We start from the raw sequence: 20980 nt of genomic DNA, 5'->3' as shown, positions 1-20980 counted from the left end.
AATGAGATGATAGTAATGAGAAACCTGTTTGAGGATCTCAACGATCTGTCCAACCTCCAGGTTCAGCTCATCATCATTCTGAGCTACGTAGGCAAACAGGGCTCGGGCTTTCTTCTTTTTCTGTGGCACTGATTATCGTTTTCATCATCATCCTCATCATCATCATCATTGGTATAAACTCATCATCATCGTTTGTATATACTCATTATCATCATCTGTATAAATTCATTATCAGTGCTTTTTTGCGCCAGTATGGCCTACCAGCACCTTTTTCAATGTGGGGAAAAAAATTATTACTTTTAATTAAAAACAATGCCACTTTTTGGTGTGATAGCCAAAATAAGTCAGCCCCTGGCGAAAGTTGTCCACATTGAGTACCAGCACCAATTTTTTTTTACAAAAAAGCACAGCTCGTATACATACACACACAAACATACACACACAAACAAGCATACATGCACAAATACCATTCTTGATTACATCGAAAACACATTTAAAAAATAATTCTCACTGGTTTTGAAAAAAAAATCTCCCATGCAAACACATGTGAAAACGCACACATACACGTATGAATGCACACACGTATAAACACGTACACACACACACACACACACACACACATGAATTCACACACACACACACGTACATCTGAAAAGTTCTATTAATTCGACAGTCTTGAGTGGCGAAAGTGAAAACATCGAATTTCGAAATAGAACTTAAAAATAACTGTTGTTACTGTTATTATTATTATTAATTTTATTATTATTTTTATTGTTATAATTATTATTTATTTTATTTATTATTTATTATTTAGATGTACTTTAATATCGCCCATATCACCGGCTAACGTATAGTAGAACAAAATGTTGATTGAGTTGTGTGTGGGTTTTACCGCTTGAAAAAAATTTTGAATAGATAAACAAAAAAAAAATAACAGCATCTATAATAACAGAAAAAAATAATAAAACAAATGAAGAATAATAAAAATTTGATTTTAACTGTTGTTGTTGTTGTTGATGTTGCTGCTGCTGATGTTGTTGTTGATGATGTTGTTGTTGTTGGATGATTTTTTCTTCGCAGTCATTTTTTTGATGATCTCGGCGATCTGTGTGTTCATGGGAAAAATAATTGAATATATCAGAAGACTATAAAACCAACCAACAAACTAACCGACCAACCGACCAACCAACCAATCAACCAACACCTAACCAACCAGCCAGCCAACCGATCATCCAGCCAACAAACCAACCAGACAACAAACAACCAACTATAACAAGAGTTACCTCGGGGTTATTCATCAACTCCTTTCTTAAGGCAACATTAGGACTTCTCTGGTTCAACTCGCACCCGTGTAGTAGCAATAACTTTATCATCATATTCTTACTCTCCACATCTAAAAAATTCAACTCGTAGACGGTCTTCAAGGCGTTGAAACCGTAGCACGGGTTCAGCATGTTCCTTATTTTAGATTTAGATTCGTGCCGGTAGCACTTTTTGACGGAGGCGAGAAAATGTAGGAGGAGGTGGTAGTGCCCCGTCAGGAGGGCATAGTGGAGAGGCGTCCTCTCGTCTTTCGTGTTCTGTTGTAGTTTTGGTTGGTAGTTGTTTGGTTGTTTTGAGATGTGGGTAGTTGTAGGCTGCTGCTGTTATTGTTGTTGTTTGTTGTTGTTGTTTATTGCGTTAAACGATTCTGATAAGACCATTTTTTGCGATAGTTATTTTTTATTAGGATGTCATTAATTAGTTAATTGGTTATTAAACTAATTATATTATTTTAATTAACTAATTATAATATTTTAATTATTCAAAATCGAAATAATTATTTTATCGAAAATAAAAAACAAAGAAATGAAACTACAAAGACAGACGATACATACCTGGGCGCTGATATCGGCGCCTCTCATGATGAGGTGCTCAATTATTGCGGCGAATGTGGCGGGCTTCTCGACAAATTTGTTGATGGCGATATGCAGCGGCGTGCAGCCTAAATGAATGAATGAATGAATGAACGAACGAACGAACGAACGAACAAACGAATGAATGAATGAATGAAGGAATGAATAGATATATAAATAGAAGCGTAAATAAAAAACTGAATGAATGAACGGACAAACAAAAGTTGAAGGAATAAACAAATAAACGAACAAATGATAGATAAATAAATAAATAAATAGAAAAACGTCATCAAAACATGCAACCCAACTACATTAATAACAATAAAATAATAATAATAATAACTCACCATCCGAATCAGAAACATTAACATTTAGGTCAGGTGCCCTCAACAGTTCAATCAACGTCCCAATACCAAGCCCGTCCTTGTTAATCATTCCAATGCAAAATCCAAGGAGAGACGTGTATTTGAACCCGGACACGTTGGAAGAGGAAAGTTTCACTGTGATGTTCGTATCTGCCCCTACGCTTATTAGTAAGCTTGTAACAGCCGGTTTTTTTGAGACTACGGCATAAAATAAGGCACTCTGATGATGACGACGATGATGGTGGTGGTTATAATGATAATGATGATGATGATGACGATGATGGTGGTGGTTATAATGATAATAATGATGATGGTAATGATGATGATGATGGTAATGATGATGATGGTGGTGGTGGTTATAATGATGATGATGATGGTAATGATGATGATGATGATGAACGTGATGGTGAATGTTAAGGTGATGATAGAATGATGATAATAATAATAACGCCTAGAAAGTTGGTATGATCGATCCCCGATAAAATAGATGAAACGAGTGCAAATTATCAATCAAACGATAACAACAATAAAAATAACAACAAACAATAAGAAGAATAACAATTGACAACAATAAAAACAACAATAGAAACAACTTGAACTCTGACCTTATCATAGACGTTCTTGCGGTTGATGAGGTCAGAGAGCTTGCCCTCTCTCAGGTACCTATCAATGAGCGGTTTCACGAATTCGTACTCACATTTAAGAGCTGCCTGCATGAGTGTTCTATGTGGGTGGTCGTGATGATGACGATGATGACGACGATGATGATGATTATGACGATGATGATGATGATGACGACGACGACGACGATGATGATGACGATGATGATATTAATGATGACGGCGGAGATAATGATACAAAAACTTATAGCGACAGCATTTTTAAGTGAATGAGTGAATAACGATTGAATGAGTTAATGAACAAGTGAATGAATAAATGAACGAACGAACAAACGATGAACAGACGAACGCACGAATGAATGAATGAATGAATGAATGAATGAATGAATGAATGTATGAACGAATGAATGGATGAATGAAACTGACGTGTCTCCATCTCCATCACATCTCATGATGTCGTTCAGTGTCATTGATGCCAGTTTTCTATGCCATATTAAATTTTCTTCGGCTTTTATTATTATTATCATCATCATTATTATTATTATCATTATTATTATTATTAATATTATTATTAATAGTAGTAGTAGTACATCGTCGTCATCATCATCATTATCATTACTATTATTAATATTATTATTATTATGAGTAGTAGTAGTAGTAGTAGTAGTAGTAGTAGTAGTAGTAGTTGTTGTTGTTGTTGTTGTTGCAGTATCAATATTATAATAAACAACAACACACGTTTAGACGACATTTTCCCCGATATCGGGGGTTGCCGTTTGGGTACCTATGATGAAACTTCTGTCATCATAAGTAATTTATTTGGCTAATTTTTACGCAGGACGCCCTTTCTTACGCAACCACAGTTATAGGCGGTGGGCCTAGCCTTTGATGATCCAACATCACTCACAAGGCAGTGAGGGTCAGTTTAATGTCATAACCAGGACAATATTATAATAAAGTAAAATGTAATTACGTAATTATTCATAATTTTCATTTAAATATGATTCATTATGAAATTATGAGACTTAACTTACCAGGTATAGGGCTGAGGTACTTGCAGTCGTTCTTCAGGTAGGCGAGATACCTCACGTGTTGGGCATTATCTTCTGAGAAGTTGGTAGGGTAGGAATGATTATGGATTAATTATGGATTATGATTCAATTATTCCATAATTGTTCGGAGTTTTTATTATGATTGTCATTATGATTATTATCGTTTGTCGTCGTCATCATCATCATCATCATCATCATCATCATCGTAGTAGTAGTAGTAGTAGCAGCAGCAGCAGCAGCAGTAGTAGTAGTAGTAGTAGTAGTAGTTTGATTTATATTGTATAAGCAATTATGTTACATTCAACTTGTAGTAGTAGTAGTAGTAGTAGTAGTAGTAGTAGTAGTAGTAGTAGTAGTAGTAGTAGTAGTAGTAGTAGTTTGATTTATATTGTATAAGCAATTACATCCGACTTGTTGAGTAACTGGGTGAATGTTTTACAATAATAATAATAATAATAATAATAATAATAATAATAATAATAATAATAATAATAATAATAAGAGCAATAATAATAATTATTATAATATTAATAATCATAATAATTGTAATATTTATCGGATGCCTAGCATCACCTGCCAGGGTTTAAACTGAACAGCAATTCTCTTAATCATTGCTACACAGCTATTATTAATATTAATATAATTATCATAATTATTATTATTATTGTTCTTGTTGTTTATTTAATTATTGTTATTTTGTTGTTATTATTTTTTGTGTTGAAATCAATTTCCTGTTAGCTTGATGTGCGTGTATGTATGTTATGTATTCATGTATGTGTATCTATTTATTTGTATGCATACATGTATGTATGTTTGTTTGTGTATGTGCGTATGTATGTGCGTGTATGTGCGTGTGTATGTCTGTATATTTGTTTGTGTGTTTGCTTGTTTGCCTGTGTGTCTGTATAGTATGCGTGTGTGTGCGTGCGTGCGTGTGCGTGCTAAAAATATAATAAAACGCTTAGAGGATCAGTGTTAATTGTTACTGCTAACAACTCTTGCAGCCTACGCACAGCTTACAACGGGCCGCTAATAATAATTTCGCGTAAATTTTCAAACCATCAAAAAGGTATAGTCGTGTTTTGAGAAAACGTTAAGCGGTATATAAGTAATCGGCGGTGATGGTGGTGGCGACAACGGCGATGACGTCATTTGCACGAAACATCAATAACTTGAACAACAACAAAAAAAAAACATTACAACAAAAATCGAAATATCAAAGCAAAGCTCACGCAATTAGGAACAAATTCAGCAATTTACACAGCACTACCATCATGCAGAGCACCATCAGCCACGACTGCAACCATACAAACGACCAACTTTTTTCCAAATCATCGAAAAACTTTGTCGTATCCTCGTGAGTAAGGACTGGAAAGTATGGAAAGTTCTCAAATTCCGTACCAACAACATCAGCAACAACTCCATCAACATCGACTCCATTGCAAATTAAATCTATTACGTCATCGTTGGCGGCCATATTGTTGCTGACGTTGATGTTGTTGATGTCATTGTCATCCTTTTCATTACTCCAGGTCAACACTTCGCTAGGTACCTCGTCATCACTGCACTCATTATGCAGCGCCTTCTCCAATTCTTGCATCAATTCAGATTTCACCTTAAGTTTGTGTTATAGGCTTTATAATGTACATACACTTTTATGATGAATGATTGGTCAAACAAGCACAAAAATTTCTTCAATCAATAAATCAATTAATCAATCAATCATTCACTCGAGCTGCCAATCAGTAATCAATAATCAATCAGCAGAACAATCAAATAGCTTTCCATCCACTTAGCAACTTCCAGTGAAAACAAATTAGAAACATAATCGAGCAGTATCCATACATACAGACATAAGTTTGTACAAATGTTCGCGTGCGGTACACTTTGTGACGGTGCATCTCCTTATAACGCATTCCTCAAATACATCAACACAGCGCAGTTGAATGGGCATGAATCATAGCGTCTTAAACACCAGATATCCAGCTGAGATAATGATAATTTCTTTGTATTAAAACCGCCATCTCAGTGAACCACCTCAACTACAAAACAAACCAAACTAACTAAAAATTCTTCGAATTCACTTTTCGGGGATTGGCTTTCGGCATCGTTGCAGCTTCCGGCATATCCGGAAGATGGTGAACGTTCAAATGGCAGAGACTGGCATGAAGTTTTGCTAGCGGCTGCTGTGACTGGGCGCTGAAATTGTGATGGTGGAGAAATTAGTGGTAGCTTTGTTAATGTGTTGTTATTGTTGCTGTTGTTGTTGTTAGTGGTGTTAGGTTTGTTGATGCTAGCGTTTTTGCTGTGGTCGATGTTGTGAGTAAGAACGTTTCTGCCATTGTTATTGTTATCAACACTATTTTTAATATTGTCGTTAATGTAGTAGCCGTTATTGTTGTTGATGTTGTAGTTGCTGTTGATGTAGTTGTTGTTGATGTCACAATTAATGTTAGCACCCAGTGAATCGAAGTAAATGTTACTGTTGTGTGCTGTTACATGCTTGTGTGTTGTTGCAGTATTTGGATCATAAATGTCGCATACGTGTTTGCTTTGATGAAATGTGTTGCTGCTGTTGTTGTTGTTGATGATGTTGTTGTTGATGCAGGTTCCATTGTTGTTGGACGGTGCAATGGTACTGTTTGAATAGAAAACTTGGTCAGATGAATTCATAACATCGAACTGAGATGGACGGCGTTGTATCTCATGTTGTTGCGGCTGCTGATCTTGATGTTGGTAGTAATGTTGTTGTTGTTGTTGCTGTTGACAATGTAAATTTTGTGGCGGTTGACAATAATTTTGTTGCCGTGGTTGTTGCTGCTGTGGCTGTCGTTGTTGCGGTTGCATCAGTTGCTGCACATAGCTCGAAGCTGCATTCAGCTGCTGGTAATAGTTGCTGCCATTTATGTTTTCAATTTTGATACTGCTGCTGTTGGTTAAGCTGTTGATGTTGTTGAGGTTTTCGTTGATGTAATTGTTGTTAGCATCAATGTAGTTGTTGTTGTCGGGACAGAAATCAGTCAACAACTGCTGATCCGTAGGGTTTATTATCACGTAACCTCCTGTGAAGTTGTTTGCCGTTTTGTTGTAATCATTTACGGTAACTGGAGTTTGGTATACGCACGAAGAGTAGTAGTAGTTGTTGTTGTTTTTATGTTGCGTGCTTTGTTGTTGATGATGTTGTTGTTCGTACTGATGCATTGGCTGCTGCCACTGCTGCTGCTGTTGTTGTTGGTAATCTCGCTGCTGAAGTTGTTGCAGACGTTGTTGCTGCTGTTGCGGTCTAATTTCTTGATTTTGAAATTCAACTTTACCATCATCAACTTTGTCGTATGGCTTGTTTGAATTTTTATTACTCTTCTTATTATCCTTACCCCTGGCCAACAAATCGTCACCTTTGACCTCTGACCCGTCGAAACTTTCTTGAGAAAACTCACCCCTGGTACTACTCTCTCGCCTGCATGAAGCTTTTCTTTTCACATTTTGTGTAGCTTTGTTGCTCTGCTGAATGTCAGGTTTCTCAATATAAATTGCTATAACATTATCATTGATCCTCTCCTGGTTTTCCGCATGTTCCTTATCGGTTTCGAACTTCAGATCGCTTGCGCCCGTATCGGTATAATCGTCGTCGAGGTTTAGACGGTTTAACGACTCTTCGATGAGAACGACGTCTGAGATTTTATGGACATGGACGTTTCGAAATCCACGGTCGTCGGAGTATTTTCTATTTTCAACTAACAAACTCATCGTTGATTGTGATTACGCTGTGGTTCTTGGGTTGTTAGTACTGATGATTTTGAATTTATTTTTTGGTAACAGTTTTAAAAAAAATAATTTTTACATTTTTTCTTCGAAAAACGTAATGCCAGTTTAGTCTATTTGTTATTTTCCTACTTCCCTGATTTCATTCAAGCAACATTTTACATGAACTTTCTTCAAATATTTATCGAAAGTTTTCAAAATTTTCACGATAAATTAAAAAAGGACAATCGCGTCCGCACAAAAAAATAGTTTCAGTCATGATCGAACGAAAAATTAAATTTATATATGGAGTAAATAATGAAAAAAAAAACAACTCCACTTAGCAAACGAAATAATAATTTTCCTAACAATCTATTAATAAATAGCAAAAGATCATAAATTGCAATATTCAATGTAACCCAACAATGCACTATTCATCTATTAAAATGTGCAATTATATATTATAATTATATTATAATTATATATATATATATATATATATATATATCCTTTTCTCTCTCTCTCTCCTTTCTCTCATTCTTTCTTTCTCTCTCTCTCTCTATATATATATTTAAACATAATTTATTGAACGTCTATTGAAAATAACATTACCATTTCGGTTGCTATCAATATTAATTTTGTTGTCGTTTGTCTTGTTGTTGGTGATATTATTATTAATATTATTATTATTATTATTATTGTTATTGTTATTGTTATTATTGTTATTATTATTATTATTATTATTATTATTATTATTATTATTATTATTATTATTATATTTATCTGCTCAATTATAGAAGATTAATTGTGGGTAAGACGTAATAGGTTCTGTTTTGTACGAATGACATTTAGTTGTGTAAGGTACATGTGACATTTTTAAAATTGAAAAAATACAACAATAATAATAACTAAAATAATTATAATTAATATTATTTTCATCGTTACTATTGTTATTGTTGTTGTTTTTGTTGTTGTTTTTGTTGTTGTTGCTGTATCTATATAGATAGTATTTCGTCTTAATGGGATAAACTTGATAAAAATAATTAGTGTTTTCGTCTTAATGAGGAAAAAACTCTTAATCAAAATAATTTGTGTTTACAAAAATCAACTTGCCATCAAATACATATATGGAGATATATAGAGACACTGACAGAGACACACAAACATACAGAGAAAGAAAGAGATAAACCATTAAAGAGACTGACAGGCAGAAAGAGAGAGAAAAAGAAAAAGGAAATTGAAGAGATTGCTAAAATCAGAAATAAAATAATGGCAAGAATCGTATGCAATAAAACTCCTTACTTGAAAAACTAAATAAAATAAACATTTGATCGCTTCGAGGCGCTAACATAATCAAGTTTGTCAGTTTGGTTGGAGGAGAACGGTCATAGTAACTTGTCGTTTATTACTCTATGTTATTAACAACTTCATAAGTATTTGTTATTGTTATGTGGAGGTGAGCATGGGAACGGGAATTGCTTGAATTCCATGTTTGGCTCATGCTTATTTTTATTCATCGAATGACTGTGCCTGAAACAATTGAAACTTCTAATTTATTAATTTAATCTAATTTATTTATATATCTATTTATAGGTTTGTTAATTAATGCACTGCACCATTTCGACCAAATGTATAATTTAAATATTAAAGTTTTTTTTATTTATGTTTTATGACTTATTTTTAGAACATTTGAATTTTTAAATTGTTTGGTAATGAAGACGTGTTTGTAAGTTTGCTTTTTCGAAAAAAAAATTTGAAAGTTGGAAAAATGGGAAACAATGGAAGGGAAAACGCGGGAATGAGTTTAAAAATAAGGAATGGGAATTTTCAGAGACGTTGTCGTAAAGGGGAAATCGGGAGTGGATCGGGAATGAGAAAATAATATTGGAGGAATCTGAGATTAACTTTCAATTCTCGCTCACCTCCATTGTTGTGTATAGGCACTGTTTATAAATTTCATTGCATGCATGTGCGTGCATATATCTATTGATGTATCTAAATAGATATATATCTATTCTTTTTAATGTACAATATCTCTCCGGCTACGCATCTCGAAACAATATTTAAGGATGTGTCACACATACAAGTATTCAATTATTTATTTATATATTTCTCTCCCATTCTCTTTCTTTCTCTTTCTTTCTTTCTTTCTCTCTCTCTCTCTCTTTCTTTCTCTCTCTCTCTCCCTCTTTTTCTCTTTTTCTCTCTCTCTCTCTTTCTCTTTCAAAATATTTTGAAGATATGTCAAGAGTTAAGAGAGGTTGATACTTGAAATTGATACTACTGCGAAACTATTACTGCTGCAACTACTACTAATGCTGCTACTACAAAACTACTACCACAACTACTGCTGCTGCTGTTGCTACTACTACTACTACTACTGTTAAATAATAATAATAAATAAAACTATAGCCTAAACAATAATGAAGATAAATGAATTTGTGATTTACATTACAACTGTTATCAAAACGAATCCATCGAAGTTTCGAAATATCATAAATGACATATTTCGCTATATGGAGTTTTTCGGTACTTCGATATACCGAATTTGTCGAGACTCTGATATATTGAGACGATAATTTAGCCATCCAATCTTGTAAGCAGCTTAACTTACGTAACTAAATTAGCCTCGACGATCAGTCAGTGAATCAACCAACAACAACCAACAACTGCATTCAGGTAGATAACGTTGTTGACATTGTACAGGTAGGAGTTCTAAAACCTCTCTCCCTCTCTCTCATCCACTTGTTTCTTCAATCGTTCATTCGTTTGTTTGTTTGCTTGTTTGTTCATTCATTCATTCATTCATTCATTCATTCATTCATTCATTCATTCATTCATTCATTCATTCATTCATTCATTCATTCATTCATTCATTCATTCATTCATTCATTCATTCATTCATTCATTCATTCATTCATTCATTCATTCATTCATTCATTCATTCATTCATTCATTCATTCATTCATTCATTCATTCATTCATTCATTCATTCATTCATTCATTCATTCATTCATTCATTCATTCATTCATTCATTCATTCATTCATCCATTCATTTATTCATTCATTCATTCACTCAATCGTTCGTTTGTTCGTTAATTTATCTATTTATTTATTTATTCATTCATTCATTCGTCCGTTTGTTTTTTTGTTGGTAACTTTCAGTTTATTAGCTTGCTTGTTTGTCTGCCTACTCATTCATCCATTCATTCATTCTTTCATTTACTCATTTTTTATTAATTCGTTCAATCGTTCACTTCTTTCCCCTCATCCCAAACGAAAGTTGAGACCAGCCGTTCACAAGCGAGGAAATGGCATTTTAAATGAATTACGTCATTCTATCGAATATGTATATACCAATCGACTGATTGTCTCTCATTGATTATAATGACGTCATTAATAATAATAACAATAATAATAATAATATATTATAGGCATTAATATTACAGCTATAATAGAAAAACGCATCATTGATGATGACGGTGATGTTGTTTATGGAGATGATGATGATGATGATGAGGAGGAGGAGGATGAGGATGCTGATGATGGCCGTAGTGATGATGACGATGATGATGAAAAAAAAATTTGGCAATAAATCAACAATAGCATTGATAAAATTGATTAGTTTAATAAAAAGTTATTATTATTACTATTATTAGTGGTAATAGTAGTAGTAGTTGTAAAAAAGTAGTAGTATTAGTAGTAATTGTAGTAGTAGTAGTAATAGTAGTAGTAGTAGTAGTGTGTAGTTGTAGTAGTAGTAGTAGTAGTAATTGTATTAATGTTGTTATTGTTATACACAATATTTAATGGAAATCAAATTTGTTATCAATTAGCTTTCCCTTGTTGTATGTATACCTGTATGTGTGTGTGGTGTGTGTATTTATGCATGCGTGTGTATCTATGAATGTGTGTATGTGGTGTGTGTGTGTGTGCGCGTGTGTATAATTTTATGAGAATGATCTAATACGATTGTGTGTAATTCAATAGCATAAATAAGCTGTAACTAATCTCTGGAATAAATTTATTAACACGAAAACTACTGATGTGTGTATGTATGTGTGTGTGTATGTATGTGCGTGTGTATGCGCGTTTTTGTGCATGTATGCGTATGTTTGTGTGCCTTTGTCTGTACGTTGGTCTATAATACTCTGTATGTTCATGTTCATGATGTACTCATATTTCAATGATGACGCTGATGGGATAATGATGTTGATGATGTTGCTATTAAATAAAATAAAGTGATGTTGATTATGCTTGGGAAGATGACGACGACGATGATGATGACGATGATGATGATGAAACGTGTTTATACATGAAAGCCCAATATGTTAATTCATCGTCACAGGCCAATCAAACCCTATACATATACATACATATATATATATATATATATATATATATATATATATATATATATATATATATATATATATATATATATATATATATATATATATTGTATATAAGTTTATTTTGAATTTTAATAAAATAAACGTTCACCAAAAAACTGGTGAGAAAAATCGAAAAAACGAACTACAAACATATTAACGCCAAACATTCGGTAGAATTTATAGAATATTGTAAAAATTATGGTCTATTACCAACATATATATATATATATATATATATATATAGAGAGAGAGAGAGAGAGATAGAGAGAGAGAGAGAGAGAGAGAGAGATAGAGCATGCATATATCAAACAAGTAAATTTTTTCAATAGGGACTCTTATAAATAAGAAAGAGGTTAGGCTGTGGATTCGAACTGAGAGAGCAAGTAACACTTCAAATTTTTCTAAGCTAGTATAGGTAAGTGCCTGTATATATATGTCGGAGGTCTGTATGTGTGTGTGTATATGTTTGTGTGTGTGTGTGTGTGAAGTGTGTGTATTAGATGAATGAGTGGGATTGAGTTAGATAAATATTCGTTTTATTGGCCTGATCATGTAGCAATAATCAGCTTTCTTCCGTTAAAATGTTTTTCTACCGTCTAAGTTTTCTCCAAAATGGTTTGTTTTGTGTGTGAAATTTTTTATATTTTATAATTATTAATAGTTCAATATTATAACGTATCGTATTGTTAATAATTCATTTAATTCAACTGATCTAATTGAGTCATTTTTAAATTAACTAAAGAGTTACCTACGCGTACACAGACACACACAAACAAACACGTACACAGACACAAACACGTACACAGACACAAACAAACACGCACACAAACACATACACGCACACAAACACAAACATAAACAGGCACATATGTAATACAGCAGCCTATCAGTACAGGTATATTGAACCCCGATATTACGTTACGTTATTTTGATGGTTGCTTATAGCGAACTTTAAGTCAACGGTGAAAAAATTGATTAAATTGTTCTTTGAAGTGAGTTGAGTTAGATGTTTATTATTTTTTTTTTCATTTTTTTTCATTATTTATTACGATTATTAGTATTTAACATTTGTATTGTATGTCTTTGAAACTGATCGTCTTATAATAATTATTCAAAAAAGTAATTGTTCCACCACGCATACATACACACATACATGCATGCACACACAAACACACTCAGACACACACAGATACCCGAACATAGAAAAATAATTTTTTTGTGTTATTAATTTTCTTTGGTAATAGAAAACTCGTGTTAAGTACTTCCTCTTGATTTTTAATATCTTTGATTTGCCTCCAAGCGTTTAATAATGGATGCCTATATACTATATATAGGCATATATATATATACATATATATATATATATGTATATATATATATATGTGTGTGTGTGTGGTGTGTGTGTGTGTGTCTCCCTTAATAATAATAATAATAATAATAATAATGATAAATAAAAACACGGATGACAATAATGAACATCGCAGTTATCAAAAATAATTAAAATACGTTTAAATGTTTATTCAACTTCAAGATTAAGAGCTCATAAACAAATGGATGTCCTATATAATTATAATTATAGTTATTATTATTATTGTTGTTTGTTATTATTATTTTACAATTATTATGCGTTTACATATGTCTTTATTATGTTGTATTGCACAGTAATGTTTAAGCAAATATATTCCTTTTTTTGTGTTTTCAAGTGAGTTTGTTTGATCATGTCTGTGTGTGTCTGTTTGTATGTTTGTCTGTATGTTTATTTGTCTGTCGATCTATCAATCTATCTGTCTGTATATATGTTTGTCTAAATTTTACTGTGTCTTTTTGTTTAATTGTGTTTTCATATGATATATATTATATAAACAATCTATCTGTGTTTCGCTTTATTTGGGTGTGTGTTTGTGCATATATGTGTGTATATGTTTTGTTGTATAAGTGTGTGTTTTAGATTATGTGTATGTGTGTATATATGTGTGTGTGTTGTTGTGTGTTTGGTTGTTAGCATGAACAATTGAATGAGAAGTAGGAAATTATATCAAAAAAATTGACACGAAGAATTGCGGTAAAATAACATGGCATATGTTTGTGTGTTAGTGTGACTATGACTATTTGATCACATTTATGTGTGTATGTTGTGTGAATTCGTGTGCATATGTGAGTGTATGTGTGTGTTTGTATTTACTATACTGAATATCTTTTAAAGAGTAAATAAGTAATTATATATATGTGAAATTCAATCTTATAAAATATGCATGCTTGTGTGTGTGTGTGTGTGTGTGCGTGTGGGCGTGTGTATATATGTGTGGATGTGTGGATGTGTATATGTGTATGTACGTGTGTGTTTGTCAGGTGTGTACGTGTGTAAAAATACCTGCCTATGTAAGCGTATTTTATTGCATACACTTCAAGTTGTGTGCAATTCTAAATGTGTCAATATTCCCATATACTTGAACCACACGCATACACTGACACTCCCACAAATACAAACACACACAAACACAAACACGCACACAAAGTTACACAAAAACACACACGCACAGTTACACACGTACTGTGTTACGTTATATTCCGTACTTTGTTTCGGCCATACATATATGTGAATTCAATTAATTTATTTTTACTCTTCCTATTGATTTTTGTCTATGCTGTTTTCATTATTGTTATTATTATTATTGTTGTTGTTATTATTATTATTATTATATAATAGATTGATAACAAAATGTGATTTACACAGAGTCATTGGTTCCTTATCTTGTTTTCACCATTCGATAATAATTTAATTTTTATAGCGAGTACCGCACAAGCGGTATATATTTATTTGTATTTGGGTATATGCACGCACGCACACACACGCACACACAAACACACACACGCAAACACGCGCGCGAGCACACACATAAGATTCTAAGAGTCATTGAAATAAAGTTGTGTTGGACTCCGTATGTGATACTTTGCATGTTTTATTGCTCTTGGTATTTTTGTAGTACACAGACACACAGACACACACACACACATGCACACACAAGCGCGCACACACACACATTCACACACAAATAATCAATTATATTGAATAGGATTTTAATATTGATGAAATTTTGTTACTTTATAATAAGAAAGCAATTAACTTTTTAACTCGTAAAGCAATTAAACATTTTTTCATTCTGTCAAATTGTAATAACAGGGTTAATTATTGATAAAGCTTTTGGAAGCATACGTGTTTTTAACTAATCAGTTTCTGTATATAATATGCATAAATACATACATACACACACACACACATACATACATACATACATAAATGCATACATACATACATATATACATACATGCGTTCGTACACACATGCATGCATTCTCAACTCAACTTTGCTTACATCGGGCACTTGAAAATGATCATCCGACCAGCTTCATAAAATGCTTCAACTTTCTGCTAAGTTTAGTTAGTTAGTTTGTCTGTATGTATGTGTGTTGGTTTGTTTGTTTTTTTTTGTATTTTTGTTTGTGTGTATGTATGTATGTGTGTATGCAAGCATGTATGTATGTTTCAAGTTAACTGTATGAATGTATGCATGTTGTATAATGTTTGCACGTTATTGTAATTTTTATAAAAGCTTTCAAAATATGCTTTTAATTTTACATTTCAGATAACAACAACTAGAGTAGCAAACAACAACAACAACAACAACAATGAAACCCTAACAAACCAACAACAAATAGAGATTAAATTAACCTCTACAGTGACGACAACGATGACGTCAATGAATGTAACAACGAAACGACAACATTAATACGAACAGCAATGATAATGACGAGGAAACAACAACAACAACAACAACAGCAGCAGCAATAATAATAATTTTAATATCATTAACAACAACAATGATAACAATAGCAACATTAACAAGACGATTCAAAAAAGGACACTGATGAAATCAATGCTGAAGGGTTTTTTAAATGGATGAATGGATGAGTGAATGGATGAATGGATGAATAAATGAAATATTGAAGGAAGGAGTGAGTGAATGAATGAAGGAGTGAGGGGGTGAGTGAATGAATAAATAAATGGATGTGTAGATGGAACGGACGAACAAACTAACAAATGAATGATCGAATGATTGAAAAATTCATGACCAAACTAATGAATGGATGACTAATGCGTCTAAAAATACATAAATTTGTATTCATTTGCATTGAAACAGATCAAAGAAAAGAAACACAACAAAATATATGGACAAAGAAAATTAAATTAAAACACCAAAGAACAAGAAAAAAAACTCTCTATTTTCGCTATATGCCTGCCAGTACTGTGTCATTTACAGTTGGAGTTAAGCGCTACACAATGACAAACAAACTACCAACGGTGAACAGTAGTAATAGCAGTAGTAGTAAAAAATTACTCATCCACCATTTCTTCTATGGCATTCAAAATACATTGTGGCATACTACATTTCAGTAATTATACTTCTCCAATTAAAACTACCTCAGCCTATTAGTAACTTGTATATAATAATTTAGTAACGTTTGATTAGTAATAAAGTTACCATTACCTCTTTACTACTATTACAATAACTATGTAGTGAGACTACTACTACTATTACTACTACTACTACTACTACTACTACTACCACTACTACTACCACTACTACTACTACTATGTTACTACTACTACTACTATACTACTACTACTATACTACTACTACTACTATACTACTACTACTACCACTACTACTACTATGCTACTACTACTACTACTACTACTACTACTACTACTACTACTACTGCTACAACTACTACTACTACTGCTACAACTACTTTAAAATTGCTGCTACCGCTATTACTACCGTTTTTTTGGTGGTTGTTGTCGTCGTCAATTCAGCTCCAGGTTGTCCATGATTTGTAAATGCATGTTCTGGCAGACATGGAGGGCGAATATTTTCAACGGGATGGACGGAGAGAATTTATGAAAAATTATAAATTTTTTTCCTATTTGTTAGAAAATTGTTTAAATTATTTGTCTAATATGAATAGACACACACGCGTATCGAATAGACACGCACGCACCAAACCATACACATTCTCTCTCCCCTCTGTTTCTCTTTGTCTCTCCTCTCTCTCTCTTTCTCTCTCTCTCACACACACAGACATAACCAAACCAAACACTTACACAAACACAGACATAACCTAACACACATACACCCACACACGTCAAACCAAACACACATACATACACAGTAAAACAAACAAACACACACACACACATTTTGCTGTGTTTACATACTTACGGATCACATTAAATGTTACGAATTTTATAAAGATTTCTTATGGAAAAAAAAACATAAAAAATATACAGATATACAAAAAATATATACAAGCAAACATAAACAAGAAAACGTAAACATAAACCATAAAAAACTTAAACAAAAGAAACCTAAATTATAAAACATGGACCAAAAACTTGAAGAAAAGCAATATCAATATATTGAAATCTCTATCTACGTTTGAAAATGTTTAATCGACAAATTTAATTGTATATCGAATGTCAGGTATAAATTTTATTAGTAGAAGTAGTCATAGTTGTAGTAGTAGTAGTAGTAGTAGTAGCAGTAGTAGTAACAGTAGTTACTACAGCAGTAGTAGAGAAGTAATCGTTATTTCGTCTTCAAGTAGCTTTCTAAATCTTGGTCTTTGTTCGATGCTAGCATGCCGATCTAGATGATGATGAAAAAAATTGTTACGAAATGAGAGAGATTTAAAAACAATAACAATAAATAACAAATTTAACAAATTTAATAACAAATTATGAATTGTTGTTTTCAATTATAATTTGGAATCGTTTGTAAAAAAATAGAAAAATTATTAGTGATAAGTGCAAACAAAAAACATCAAAAACAAACAAGCGAACGGACGGACGAACGAACGAACAAACAAACGAACGAACAACTTCACTTACCGAATAAATGACAAAAACAAGAAAACACAAATTACACGAAATGAAAATCGCCATGATTGTTGCTGCGATCAAAAAATCATTCTTGAAGAACCAGTTTAAGAACGAAACGTCAACTTCATTGAGGTTTAGCAGTATGGTGTTGCAGACAATCAGATTGAAGAAGATGAATATCCATGTAAATGTATGGTATTTGTCCTGGTTGGTTGGTTGGTTGGTTGGTTGGTTGGTTGAATCAATATTTTATAAATCAATCAATCATTCAATGAATTATTCAATCAATCAGCTAACCTATTATTTAATAAACCAATCAATCAGTCAATCAATCAACCAATCAACCAATCAAGCAACTCCTCACCAAAATACTGAACCCAAGCCCTCTAGGTCTGATTGACTTGTACTTAATTTCGGCCACGAACTGCAACATAACCAGTAAATGTTCAGTAAGCAGTCTATAGTCACTGTATGAGCTGTGCATCGCGTAGGGCATCATCGAAAAACAGCATATCGTAAACTGCCGTGTAATTTGGTTTTCTTTTTAAGAAGATTAATTTGATTTTATAAATAAATACTTAACAAATAAATTGACAGCTAGTTGGTTTAATGGTTAAGGCGTTTGGCTCTGTTGTTGCAAAGAAAAGGTTCGAATGTAAAGAAATACCTGCACTGTGTGTGTGTGTATGTTGTTGTTGTTGAATTATGAATTGCAAATGAATTGTGAGTTATGAATGAATTGTGAGTTGTGAATGAATAGTGAATTTTAAATGAATTGCGAATTGTGAATGAATTGTGAGTTGTGAATGAATTGTGAGTCGTGAATGAATTGTGAGTTGTGAATGAATTGTGAGTTGTGAATGAATTGTGAATCATAATACGAACATCGTAAATGAAGTAGCTTAGATAGATAGTCGAACGTCTGAAGATGACCATGCTCAGATCTATCTGCTGCTTTCTCCAGGTTGTGATGCTGTGGTACTTCATATTTCCGATCCTACCCCAGATTGATTTCGAAATAATTTTCATGTATTTTGGAAATAATTTTAAATTATTTGAACAGTATTTTCACTAATTCACTTAGATCACTCTACTAATTCATTAAACAACTGATCTACTGGCAAATTTTTTAAGAGTATTTGTCCTAATTCAAATTCACTTGAATCACTTGTAACCATTGAGCCAGCATTTTACTAAATTACAAAAATTTACAAACATTATTCTTACTAACAAACTCAGATTATTACCTGTATTCATTTGATTCCAGAGAGCTAGTTATGGCTCTAGAGAAGTGGATCACATTATCCTTGACCTTCATGTACACTGGCAAAGATTTTTCGTAAGCCCCAAAAGAAAACACTATTACCTAATTGTGAAAAAAAAGGTGTATGCATGTGTATGTGCTGTGTATTTGCTACGTGATGAAATTTTTCGCAAAATTTTAAATTGGTTTTTTCATCGACGAGGTTGAAGAGCAAAGTTTTTATTGCGGATAACTATCGAGGAAATAAACTAAATAGCAAGAAATAAATACAAAAATAACAAAAAATAAATAGTAGAAAAAACATTTTAAAACCTGACTGTCAAATGGAAATTTACTCCAGTTAGTTTTCTGGGCGAAGTTACCGCGAAACTTTTTCCTTTCGTAAATGTATCTCTCACCAGAATTATTATCATTATCATTATTATCACTATCATTGAAACTATCATAATCATTGTTATCATTATTATTATTATTATCATCATTATTAATATCATTAATAGCCATGTATTTAACATCCCTTTTAGAGGTACCCATACTTGCTACCCAGACCCGTCCAAATGAATTTAAAATCTGAACGTGTGGATTCCAATTGGGCTCGCCACTCTGTAAACTCTTGAATATTTTATTTAGAAGAAGTATTAAAAGTATATTATTATTATTATTACCATTATTATTATTATTATTACCATTATTTTTATTATTATTATTAGTAGTAGTAGTAGTGATAGTAGCAAGAAGTAATAGTAGTAGTAGTAGCTGCAGCAGTAGTAGTAGTATTAGTATTAGTAGTAGTTGTAGTAGTAGTAGTAGTAGCCGTAGTATTAGTAGTATTAGTAGTAGTAGTATATTAGTAGTAGTAATAATAGTGGTATTGGTGGTAGTAGTAGTGGTGGTAGTAGTAATAGTAGTAGTGGTATTGGTAGTAATAGTAGTAGTATAATAGTAGTAGTAGCAGCAGCAGCAGTAGTAGTAGTGGCAGTAGTAGTAGTAGTGGCATTGTTTCATACTAACACTTTTTTCTTTCCACTTCGCCTGAATGATCACTTCGGCCTTCACGATATCATCTCTGTAATGCTTCTGTATTATGTTAACACTTTTTACGACAATCTCTACAACCACCTATTCGAAAAATTATTTGGTTCGTGTAATTTATTTTATAATAAAAAAAATCAATAAATCGACTTCTATTTTAAGCAGTAGTTTTAGTATTTATTATTGTTGGAGGTTTTTACTATTTAGTATTATATATATGTTAATCACCGTGCCAGAGTCATCAGTTTTTTCCATATCTTGCTTATTATTATAGTTTTTATATTTATTTATTTATTATTATTATTATGATTATTATTATTATTGTTGTTGTTATTAATTATTATTATATTTTTTATCTATAAAATGTTTACAAGACCAAAGTGTAACTGAGATATGATATTTGAAATTCAATTGTAAAACCGTTTTAAAACGTGAAATAAACAATAACAGAAAAATAATATAACTCTGACGTCACGTTTTGACAGCACCAAAGATTAATTATAATAATAAAAGATAAACTAGAATGAGTTATTTGATGGATGACGTATCAATGATTGATTGAGTAAACGAATTAATGATAGTATGAATCAATAGATTAATAACTGATATCATTAACTGAGTAAGTGAACGAATGATTGCAGAAAAAAAGGAATGAACTATTAATAACCATACATAC

The 20980-nt window shown here is 32.3% G+C and overlaps 2 protein-coding genes across 2 annotated transcripts; both read right to left on the bottom strand.

Moving 5' to 3' along the window:
• Positions 1-994: 994 nt before the first annotated feature.
• On the bottom strand, positions 995-7679 carry HELRODRAFT_190880 (hypothetical protein; the record flags this gene model as incomplete). The annotated part of the gene is made up of 9 exons (XM_009015627.1): positions 995-1105; positions 1284-1580; positions 1878-1984; positions 2243-2480; positions 2866-2983; positions 3307-3388; positions 3915-3986; positions 5253-5547; positions 5997-7679. The coding sequence occupies 9 exons, from the start codon at positions 7677-7679 to the stop codon at positions 995-997; spliced, it is 3003 nt and encodes a 1000-aa protein (XP_009013875.1).
• Positions 7680-17715: 10036 nt separating this feature from the next.
• Positions 17716-20559, bottom strand: HELRODRAFT_169815 (hypothetical protein; the record flags this gene model as incomplete). Its single annotated transcript, XM_009015626.1, has 9 exons — positions 17716-17775; positions 18018-18212; positions 18373-18528; positions 18676-18680; positions 18929-19005; positions 19256-19374; positions 19585-19884; positions 20284-20391; positions 20533-20559. 9 exons carry the CDS (start codon positions 20557-20559, stop codon positions 17716-17718), a joined length of 1047 nt encoding a protein of 348 aa, XP_009013874.1.
• Between the last annotated feature and the right edge of the window lie 421 nt (positions 20560-20980).

Source organism: Helobdella robusta (assembly GCF_000326865.2).
Source record: "Helobdella robusta unplaced genomic scaffold HELROscaffold_16, whole genome shotgun sequence".
Classification (NCBI taxonomy): domain Eukaryota; kingdom Metazoa; phylum Annelida; class Clitellata; order Rhynchobdellida; family Glossiphoniidae; genus Helobdella; species Helobdella robusta.
This window is presented reverse-complemented; position numbering and strand designations above follow the sequence as displayed.